The 12,037-nt window shown below is 45.5% G+C and overlaps 1 protein-coding gene and 1 pseudogene across 1 annotated transcript; both read right to left on the reverse strand.

The window, feature by feature from the left end:
- Positions 1 to 2,701: 2,701 nt before the first annotated feature.
- LOC136513534 (uncharacterized) lies at positions 2,702 to 5,247 on the reverse strand (annotated as a pseudogene).
- A 2,879-nt stretch (positions 5,248 to 8,126) lies between these two features.
- Positions 8,127 to 10,242, reverse strand: LOC136511696 (uncharacterized). The gene is made up of 2 exons (XM_066505734.1): positions 8,967 to 10,242; positions 8,127 to 8,608 (listed from the first exon to the last, which is right to left on the reverse strand). Exons 1-2 carry the CDS (start codon positions 10,153 to 10,155, stop codon positions 8,553 to 8,555), a joined length of 1,245 nt encoding a protein of 414 aa, XP_066361831.1. The 5' UTR covers positions 10,156 to 10,242; the 3' UTR covers positions 8,127 to 8,552.
- Positions 10,243 to 12,037: the final 1,795 nt, after the last annotated feature.

Raw genomic sequence — 12,037 nt, forward strand, 5'->3', positions numbered from 1 at the left:
TTATTTGGGTCCAGTTTAGTTTGTAAAAAATTTTATAAAATTTTTCACGTTCCCTGTCACATCGAATCTTTGAACGTATGCATGAAGCATTAAATATAAATAAAAAATAAAACTAATTACACAGTTTAGATGAAATCCACGAGACGAATCTTTTAAGCCTAATTAGATTATGATTGGACACTATTTATCAAATAACAACGAAAATGCTACCGTACTCATTTTACAAAATTTTTTGGATCTAAACAAGACCTCGGGAAGGGGAAGACCAAAGAGCGAGCTGCGAGCGCGCCTGTGAACTGCGAAGTGGGCTGGGCCTGGGCGCTACTGCTGCTGCTACATGGTTGGGTTCGACCATCTAGGCCTCACGAGTCAGGAGTCAGGGGCATGTTTGGATTGGCCGTTTGACACATGACACAGTTTTTCGTTCAATTAAAATAATAAAAATCACATAGAATCTGATAGAAAGCAAATAAGGATTATTTTTCATTTACACTGAGTGAGGAGCTAAAAAAAACTCGATCATCATAGTTTTTTATTCAATCTTCACCAAAATCACTCTGGAATCAATTCTCATCTCCTCTCCACCCCGCTCCTCCGTCAAAGAATCAATGAGTTGAGCTAAAAATGAGTGTAAAACTCTACCAAACAGGCTATAAGAGCAACTCTAGCAGCACCCCTACTTATACACTAAAACTCATTTTTAAAGTCGGAGCAAACAAAAAAAAACAAAGTCCAGTATGGCCACTGCTTGGCCCTCAAATTTGCTTTAAAGTGTCTCGTTACTAGTTGGGTAAAACTTTATAAATTTTGACCAACAATTAGTCAAATAGTATGAAAGTTTAGACCACAAGACTTGCATCAATAAATTTGTATTAAAAGTGCCTATAAGATGATATTGATTTTCAAGCTGTCAACTTTATATATCATAAGAGGAAAAAAATGGTCAACATATATGTTGGGGGGAGGCTTAACCTGTGGGCACCCCCACGAGGCTCAGACATCTCCTTCCCCCTCTTGTCGGGCGTAGTCAATGTTTCGCACCGATGAAATGATGGACGCGTGTAGACGCCGGGGAAAAAAGCCCGCAACATGGTCGTTGGGGCGAATAGAGAGTGCCCCGTGCGGTGGCTCCGTGCTCGATCTACGCACGGCTCAGTCGTTTCGCTATGGCAATGCGATGACAACCCCATTGACCCAGGGTTGGTCTCTTCGTCGTAGCGAATACAGCGTACCAATGCGGCGGAGCGGCTCGGACTATTCTCGCCCACGCGAATAGACGCTGCTCGCCTGGGCGATCGGTCCCGCGGGGCCCGCTGTATCGGCAGGAGGCTGATAACTATCGCCTGGTCCGGTCGGCCCAGGGCTTTCACCTGGGCGGATAGTTGATATTAGATTGTGTGGCTGGTTCCGAAAATTTTTGGCTTTTGGCTACTGTAGCACTTTCGTTTTTATTTGGCAAAAATTGTCCAATTATGGACTATTTAGACTTAAAAGATTCATCTCACGATTTCTCGGCTAACTGTGTAATTAGTTTTTTTTTTCGTCTACATTTAGTACTCCATGCATGTGCCGCAAGATTTGATGTGACGGGGAATCTTGAAAATTTTTGGTTTTTGGCTTGGAACTAAACGGGGCCTTTGCAGGTTTTGCCCGGAGAGGAGTTCGCCTGGAGACAAGGGGTCGACAACGTCGGTCCGTTGGGGCCTGCCTGGTCGGCAAAAAGGCGACACGGTGCAGGACCACAAGGCGACTTGAGGACCGGTGCGATCCGGGGCGGGCGACATCTCCAAAAGGCCGAGCAAGACCTCGGCGGGCGAGAATATACCTCGAATATGTAGTGGTTGCAGGGGTAGTTTTGTCCACAAGAAGCCTACGGGCATGTATAAATAGCTCCTGATGCAGAAATTGTAAGGGAAGATAACATTCTATAGTGAATATACTGATCTCATTCTTTCCACCCCGTGTTCGCTATTGCGTTCGTCCCGATCGATTCGCTCGTGCAGCAACCTGGTGTTCGAAGGCTAAGGCCTAGGAAAACAATATATTTTGTATGACTCTTTCTCTAGTATAGCACGATTACCATTTTTGAACGGAGGGAGTATCTCGTTACTAGTAGTTGGGTAGTTTAAGAGCAGAGAAACCCATCTTGATCTGTCATGGTTACCCTGGTTGAATTCTCCGGATCCCAACTAAAAAAACTATGGTTCAGTTTATGCTTGTTTTTAGCCAATCTATTTTGGTTCATGCTTGACATACACGATTTGGAACATATGCCAAAATGTCTTACAATTTGGAATGGACGAGTACAAAATGTGACCCACGACTCATGGTCACAATGAAATTGATCATGTAGTGAAGAACTATGAATTTATTATATAACTATTTATGTGACCCAACGGCCATATGCAACTGATTTGAGATTGTGCACGAGATTGATCATCAACCAGTCACCACAGATCATAAATTTGTTGGTTTGGATTTTCAACCTTGGCAGCATGAGATTCCAACAGGACACAAATCTGAAAGCTGAAAAACGTTAATACCATGCGTACAGAATTCGGGATCTGACAATGAATGTGAAACCAAACCAAAACGAGAAAAAAGAATAGTAGAATCACAGAGAATACAGGTTCATGGAAAGGATCAATCAGAATATGCAAACACAACCACATGTCCCAAACCTCGAGTAATGTTACAGATGGAACAAATGATAGGTCATGTGTGCATACATGTCCACAGCAGGCAATATAATCTCACCTTATAACAACATAGGACGCGGTCTCAGTTGCAGTGTTTTTCGTCTCGGAATTTACCATGGGGCTTATAAAGTTCAGATGCACAACTAACATCTAGGGCAGCTAACTCAGGTAGATACATAACACCTGTGTATCCATCAGATTGTTTTGACTACTTACAGCAAGGTGGGCAGAAATCGAAAGTCATGCACTTAAGTGTCCAACACAGCAGCTACACAAATGAGGTATGCAAAAACTCAGATTTCCAATAGCAGTTCACGAATTTAGATAACTGATGCAGCCCTGAAGTCAATGCTGCAACACAGCTAAATTCATATGAACTCAGGTAGATACATAACACCTGTGTATCCATCAGACTGTTTTGACTACTTACAGCAAGGTGGGCAGAAATCGAAAGTCCTGCACTTAAGTGTCCAACACAGCAGCTACACAAATGAGGTATGCAAAAACTCAGATTTCCAATACCAGTTCACGAATTTAGATAACTTTTGCAGCCCTGAAGTCAATGCTGCAACACAGCTAAATTCATATGGTTCATAAGGCAAGAAAACAGGTGTAATCCCACCGCAAAATCTGACGAATTTAAAATATTTCCCGGCCCCCACCAGAAAATCAGGAAGTCCCGATAAGTTGTCTCACAACAAAATGAACTCAGTCCTAAAAACTCATTCCACTGCATAAACTCAGAAACACAACTTGCAAACATCAAGATACGCTTCCTGGTTTGATTCAGAAGCCCAACAACAAGCAGCTTGAGATTGTCATGCCCGTGAAACGTCATCTCCTGGCCCCTCGGTTGTAGAAGACGCATCAGTTACTGCAGAAATGCAAAAAAAGAATTGAGAACAAAATCAGCAGGGTGACGAATGCATTGCTCATAAGCCTCACTGGCAACTTTAGAAATGTTTACTAATCCAAAAGCAACCACAGTGGCATACTGGCATCAACAATGTTTCTTGAGCGCTGATATTATCTTCATATATGCAGGCTTGTTGCTAACTGACATACTATTACTTGCAGTCTAGAAGACATTAATAACAAATCATTCTTGAGCACTGATATTATATTCATGTATGCAGGCTTGTCGCTAACTGACGTAATATTACTTGCAGTCTAGAAGACATTAATAGCAAATCATATATTATAAAGGATGTAAAGTTAACAAAGCAGTAGCACACAAAGATATAAGTAGGTATTTAGCTGCATATATTATACCTGGAATGCAGAAGCTTGTATACAGAACGACGAAAGTGCATTGGTCAAGCACCTTCCTGGCCCTCCCTGAATTGAGTTGGACCATATAGACAGCATGAGGGTTGGGGTGGTTACGAGCCCATGTGCCCACAAAGATGACATCGGTGCCCTCCGCAAAGCCAAGCAATCGTACACTCGGTAACCTGCGGGGAACAGACGTCCACCGTGGAGATGGTAGGGCACCATCAGGTAGCAGTTCCTCAAGATCTAAGGCCCTGCCCCTTGTCCATCGTGCAACTTCATCACTGTCTGAAGCTGCTTCCCTTGACCATAGTTGTAGATGGAGGCTTGATTCGTCCTCCTCGATGTCCATGCATCCCAGCCCACTGTCCCCCATGGGCATCACGAAAATGGCCCAAATTCGGGACACCGGCCGTGGAGGCCCTTCGATGATAGATAAGCGCTGTGCACCAAGCTGGTACTCCAAGGCATACTTCAAGGTGTGGTGGAAGTATAGAGTGTCTCCCACAAGAGTGATGCGGCATGGCAACATGGGATGCAAGATTCGAGAGAGCTCCTGAACAGAGATCACCTCACTCCAATTGTCCCTCCCCGAGTACACACGAGCATACATGACAAGGCCGTGACGCCAGATAAAGGCCACACGGAAGGGCCCTCCGTGGCATTTGCGGTGGTCGCAGCCTTCCGCGGCGGCGCAGAGCACAGCGGCGTTGCATGATACGTCGTTGGGTGGGGGCGAGGGCCGGGGCAGGCAGCGCTGCTCGTTCGTCAAGGGGTCCCAGACGATAAGGTCATAGTTTAGCTGGATGCAGAGGCTTGGGCTCGGCGCGAGGAAGAGGACGCGGCCGTGGCGGCAATCGAGCACGACCCGCCCCGGGAGGTCACGGGCGGCGGGGCGGCCGGAGGCGGGGTTGTTGGGGACGAAGCGGGATGCGTACGGCGCGACTCCCTCCGCGTTGCGGAGGAGAACCCCACGACTGATGGCGTCCGGTGGAGCTCCCGGTGGCGGGGTCGGCGAGGATGCGGCGCCAGCGCTTGCAGACGAGGGAGGCGTGGAGGAGGCATGCGGGGTCGTCTGGCGGGAGGCGGAGGAATACCTCGCCGAGGAGGTCGTCCGCCAGCTCGGGTGGCGGCGGCGGCGGCGGCATGGTTGGGGTCGCTCGGTGGATCGAAGAAAGGAGGCGACGAGGGTTTTGAGATTCGGAGGGGGGGGGTCAGGGAGGAGGAGGAAGACGGAAGAGCGAGCGCGACTGTGAAATGGACGCTAGCTACTGCTGCAACATGAACATGTAGGCGGCACCTGACCTCACTACCACTGTTGATCCTCTCGGCACGTTTGCTCCGAGCGAAACAATGCCTTGCATTTATGGTATTTGACCATTTGTAACATAAAGTTTAATTGACTCGTTCAAGAAAGATTGCTCATGTATTTCAAACTATAATCTCAATTCATATGCTGGTCTCCAATCAAGATAAGGAAAAAACAATGGCATGCTAAACATATTTAGGTCTAGAAACGATTAGAGTTCATGGTACTGTTAGCATACACACATCTTCATTTTCTTGTTCTTTAGCAAAGAAAATAATCCAACTATGCTTAATGAATACCCTCCGTCCGGAAATAAGTGCACATCTAGCACTTTGGGAAGTCAACCAATCTCAAGATTGACTGAATTTATAGGAAAAAAATATTAACATTTGTATTTCTATATATAACAGGTTTACTATGAAAATATTACCTCTGTCCTCAAAAGAATGCAACTCTGAAACAGTGTTGTATTTTAGTATATCAAGTTTGACCAATTATAGATAAAAAAATTATAAATATTTATAGTATCAAATTAATACCATTAGATTAATTATGAAATGTATTTTCATAATAAATTAATTTAGAGCCATAAATATGAATACCATTCACTAGAAACTTAGTCAAACATGAACCACTTTTCGTTGCACGCAGTCCATAGTTACATTCTTTAAGGGACGGAGGTATTATATGGCATGATTATTCTAATGATATCTATCTGGTATCATAAACAATTGTGTTTTCATAGTTCAATTTAAAATTAATTGACTCCTCGAAGTGCAGTCAAAGCATTTTGTCAGGCATAAATCCATTACATATATCCAACTACATAACCAAAGTCGCCACCACTAATCACCTCCAGGTTACCACAAGAACAAGATGGAGTTCAAGAAATTCTTTCAATAATTATAACTCCAAGCACTACAGATGAGGAGCTCCACAAAATTCTAATAGCACACTGGTACATAATGACACTCGCTTTCAAAATAAAAAAATGGTCTATTTTGCAGGTACACTATGCGGTTGCTGCAGACATCAAGATAACATCAACTATAGACGATGATGCTACTGATCTAATCAGAAAGACAATGAGAACTTCTCCAATACAGGGACAACAGATCAAGGGAGGGTGAGCAATGGCTCTCAAAACATTCATTCTACCCAAGTATGTAGTGCAGCCATGCAACAAGGTATGAATTCTTCTTTTCCAGGTAACATACAAGAAAGGAGGAATCGCGGTGAAGATCAGCAGCACTCTGTCCTAATGCTGAGCCTACCAGGACCACCTCACTACAAAGCTTTGATGCCAGCTATTCTCCCCGGCACAAGATGCTACACTGATGCATCCATTGCTCCAGATAATCTTTTGCAGGTTTCAAGTTCAGCAGGATTGGGAATATTCATCGTCAACAACCTGCCAGGTGCTGCATCGACCATCTTTATTAAAGCAAAGCAAAGAGGATGCAACTCCGTGTTAATGGCTGAAGCAGCAGCTTTAGCACTCAGAGCTCAGTTACTCAATGCACTTCACGTGCATCAACCCTTCTTCCTATCAGACAATCAGCTGCTTGTTAACTTCTTCAATGGGAAGGATCATACAAATCCTCCTCAGTGGGACATCAAGCTATTCACACAGAGCTTCATCAACATCATCTCAGCAAATGAAGGAAAAATCTTCAAGATTGACAGGAAGCTAAACATTATGGCACATGTTCTAGCTAGTCAAACCTACAAATCTACTGTCAGGACATCAGACGAATTTCATGCTACATGTACAAATCCACTCCAAGTAAACAGTTGTCTGGCAGCCATATACTCTGTACTGGGTGAATCTTTCACCCTCATAGCGGCATCCTTGCAATCAACTCTTGCAACAAGTCAACAATCATCAACGTAGCCAAAACTAGTATGATTAGCCCTGCAATTAGATGAAGAGAGAAGACACCATCAATCCATGACACGTGAGCATTTATTAATTAATTATTTAAAAAGTAAAACACATCCTGAAACTACTGCATATGATTTTCTTGGCAAAAGCCACACCAATTTTTCTAGTTGTAGCTACGGATTTGAGTTCCATCTGCTTTCAGCATGTTCTCCGGTTCCTGCACTAGGCCTGCTCGCAACCTTTGCAAATCCTTTCAAAAATAATAAAAAACTTTGCAGGTAAACTGAATTACAACCCCGACATTCGTCAGTTCCAATTTTCAGCAAATATGTCCACAAGAAAGTTCTACTAGACCTGGAGTCCAATTTCAGCAAAGTGCACGCATATGCTCAGCTCAAAGTGGCTCTGTCCAACCTCAGCTCAACGATAATATTAAATATGACAGAAAAACAGAATCCCATGGCTCATGGTCACGATGAAATTGATTATGTATTGAAGAACTATGAATATATATAACTATTTATGTGGCCCAACAGCAATATAAAACTGTTTTGAGATGGCGCAAGAGATTGATTATCAACCATTCACGTATCATAAATTTGTTAGTTCTACCTCAGCGGCATGAGATTCCAACAGGTCACAAATCTGAAAGGTGGAAAACCTTAATCCACATCGGATCAGACAATGAATGTGAATCCAAACCAAAAATAGAAGTAAAAGACAATAGAACCACAGGGAATCCAGGTTGATGAAAAGGATCAATCAGAATATGCAAACACAACCACATGCCTTGAATTTGCTAGTAATGTTACCAATGGAGCAAACGATAGGTCATGTGCGAACATGTCCACAACAGGCATTATAATCTCACCTTATAGCAACATAGAATGCACTCACAGTTGCAGTGTTCGTGGAAAAGCACAGGACTAACAAAGTTTGGATGCACAACTGACATCTAGGGCAGCCAACTCAGGTAGATACACCTGTACTGCCTGTATATTTGACTGCTTACAGCAAGTTAAGAAGAAATCAGAAGTCACGCACTTAAGTGTTTAACACAGCAGCTGCACAAATGATGAGGTATGCAAAACTCTGATTTCCAGTACTTGCTCACGTCTTCAGATAGCCGATGCAGCCCTGAAGTCACTGCTACAGCACAGCTCAATTCACATTGTCCAAAAGTCAAGAAAAGAGACACAATCGCACCGTAAAATCCTACGAGTCTAAAATAGTTCCAAGCCCCCACCAATCAGGAAGTCCCAAGACAAAATGAACTGGCATGTCCTAAAAACACATCCCCATGCATAAGCTCAGAAACGCAACTTGCAAACATCATGATATGCTTCCTGGTTGATTAAGAAGCCCATGCACTAGCAGCTTGAGATTGTCATGCACGTGAAACGTCGTCTCCTGGCCCCTCAGTTATAGAAGACGCGCCAGTTACTGCAGAAATGCAAAAAAGAATTGAGAACAAAATAAGCAGGGTGATGAATGCATTGCCAATAAACAACAGAGAGAAGACATTAATAACCTCAGTAGAAACAACATTGTACAACGAAGCTGCTACTAACAGAGAGAATTACAAATGTTTACTAATCCAAAAGCAACCACAGTGGCATCAACTATTTTTCTTGAGCGCTGATATTATATTCATATATGCAGGCTTGTTGCTAGCTAACATACTATTAGTTGCAGTCTAGAAGACACTAATAACAGATCGTATATAACTAATAAAGGATGTAAAGTTAACAAGCAATAGCACACATAGATATAAGTAGGTATGTAGCTGCATATATTATACCTGGAATGAAGAAGCTTGTATAGGGAATGACTAAAGTGCATTGGTCAAACACCTTCCTGGCCCTCCCTGAGTTGAATTGGACCATATAGACAGCATGAGGGTGGTTAAGAGCCTGCGTACCCACAAAGATGACATCGGTGCCCTCCACAAAGCCAAGCAACTGTATACTCGGAACCCTGGAACACAGATCATATGCCAACCGTGGAGATGGGAGGGCACCATCAGGTAGCAGTTTCTCAAGATCTATGGCCCTGCCCCTTGTCCATCCTGCATCTCCATCACAGCGTGAAGCTGCATCCCTTGACCACAGTCGTAGACGGAGGCTTGATTCATCCTCCTCCACGTCCATGCATCCTAGCCCACCGTCCTCCATGGACACGAGGGAAATAGAGCAACTTTGGAATACCGACTGTGGAGGTCCAAGGATGACAGATAAGCACTGTGCGCCAAGCTGGTACTCCAAAGCATGCACAAAGCCAAAGCGGAAGTAGAGAGTGTCTCCCACAAGGGTGCTGGTGCATGGCATCCTGTCAAGGACGAACACATTAGGATGCTCAACAGAGATGGGCTCGCTCCAATTGCCCGTCTCCGAGGAGTACACACGAGCAGACGTGAGAAATGAATGTAAATCGCCAAAGGTGCGACTCCAGACGAAGGCCACGCGGAAGGGGCCACCGTGGCATTTGCTGTGGTCGCAGCCTTCCGCAGGGGCGGAGCAGAGCACCGCGGCGTTGAAGTGGCGGCCGCATATGACCGTGGGTGAGGGCGAGAGCCGGGGCAAGCAGCGCTCCTCGTTCGTCAAGGGGTCCCACATGATGAGGTCATAGTTTAGCTGAGTGCCGAGGCTTGGGCTCGGCGCGACGAAGAGGACGCGGCCGTGGCGGCAGTCGAGCACGAGTCGCCCCGGGAGGTCACGGGCGGCGGGGCAACCGGAGGCGGGGTTGTTAGGGACGAAGCAGGACGCGTACGGCGGGTCTTCCTCAGCGATGCGCAGGAACCCCACGAGTGATGGCATCCGGTGGAGCTCCCGGTGGCGGCGGCGGAAGGCGGGGTCGGTGAGGATGCGGTGCCAGCGCTTGCAGGCGAGGGAGACGTGGAGGAGGCACGCGGGGTCGTCCGGCTGGAGGCGGAGGAATACCTGGCGGAGGAGGTCGTCCGCCAGCTCGGGCGGCGGCGGCGGCGGCGGCATGGTTGTCGTCGCTCGGTGGATCGAAGAAAGCGAGGCGAGGGTTTGGAATTTGGGGATTCGGAGGGGAAGTCGGAAGAGGCAGCGCCACATTTTTTTTATTTATTTTTTAGGTTTTTTTTTATGATACCATTACAATTCTTCAACTTTTGAAAACTACAATTACTATTTATCTATTTGGAATCCTACCATTACAATTCAACAGAGACCGGAGCTGTGCCATTTTCTACGCTAGTGAAGATGTTAGGCCCACCAGTAGTACATTGTTTTTTTCGTATAGACGAAAATGTCCCTGCTCCCTTGATTTTTTTTAATTTTAACCATTTTTTGAATATAATTTTAAATCTAACACTGTCGGTTTTTTTTTAAAACTAACACTTTTGGCCGCGCTTATTGCCCTGGCGCAGCCTGTCGACGAAATATGGTCGGCAGTCTACCTAGGGGTATGCCCAAGGTAGTAGATTGTCGACAGACAGATGCGCAAGCTACAAACAAGATGGTGACGCAAGACAGACACGAGGTTTTATCCAGGTTCGGTCGTCGTGAAGGCGTAATACCTATGTCATGCGTCTGATTGTATTGCTGTATGTCAATGAGAGATGTTTTTAGAGGGTCCCCTGCCCGCCTTATATAGTCTAGGGAGCAGGGTTACAGATCTAAAACTAATCCTAACCGATTACAATTGCCATAGGTGGCCAGATAAGGATTCCTATTCTAACCGACTAGGATCTTGCTTGATCTCCAAGTCTGTCTTGACTCCTTGCGCGGGACTCCGAGCAGATCGGCCAAGCCGCGCGTCGTCTTCCAGTGGACCGGACCCCCTAGACTGGGCCGGCCCAAGCCTAGCCGTAAGGGTATAGGGGTTAATACCCCCACAGCTAGTCCCAGAGCACCATGTATTATGTTGCGACACGTCGTTTGATCTTCTTCGGCTAATGCAGTCTGTCTTCATGTCATCTCCAACTGGTTGAAACATCGACCAAGCAAATATGCTAGTATTCTGGTCCGCACAGAGAGCAGTAAACCACGATTATAGCCGAAAATTCCGGTTGTCCGAAGAATGCATGGCGCTCTAAAGAAAAAATAAAAAGATTTCTTTCCTGATCAAGTGTGCCCACTTGTATTTCTGAAAAGAAATAGTAAGTGACCCTTGTACAGTAGTTGTTATGGCCAACAGTCAGAGCGTAGGGGTCGATAAAATAAACACATTCACCGCAAGGTGAAGTGTGCACACTTAGTCCCTGAGTCCTGGTAGTAGGTGACGCAGGCACGTGGTGCCAGGTATCTAAAAAGAATTTCCAATTAAGTTAAAAATCTAATCATCATACAAGCGATACGAGATGCACCGACAGGTGCATCGTACCGATGTAGTCCCCGAGCTTACTAGAAGGCGAGGTATCAGCCTTGTAGCAAGGTCTAAATAAATGCCTCTCAATTGTATGTGAGTACAAATCATATGTAGCCGAGGAGAGCTGTCTCCGAACAATGTTCGGAGAGTGGTCGGGGCAGTCCCCGAGCATTAGAGTGGTCGGAACAGTCCCCGAGCACGATAGTGGTCTGGACAATCCCCGTGCACGATGGTGGTCTGGACAGTCCCCGAGCACGACGATGGTCTGGACAGTCCCCGAGCACAACGGTGGTCTGGACAGTCCCCGAGCACAACGGTGGTCTGAACAGTCCCTGAGCACGAGAAGTGCGGCGAAAAACCATATGCCACTTGTACTATTATCTTTTGTATTTATTTAATTACTAGCCCTGTCAAGTCCAATCTGACATGTCTGATAAAAAAAGTAGACGGGTATAGCACGTCATACTGTCGTCTTGTCCTTTCAAGCAAACAGTTGCGTGGCACCTGTAAGTAGGTGCGTCAGCGTGGGCCCTCTCA

The sequence above is a fragment of the Miscanthus floridulus genome, chromosome 16 (genome assembly GCF_019320115.1).
Source record: "Miscanthus floridulus cultivar M001 chromosome 16, ASM1932011v1, whole genome shotgun sequence".
Lineage (NCBI taxonomy): Eukaryota > Viridiplantae > Streptophyta > Magnoliopsida > Poales > Poaceae > Miscanthus > Miscanthus floridulus.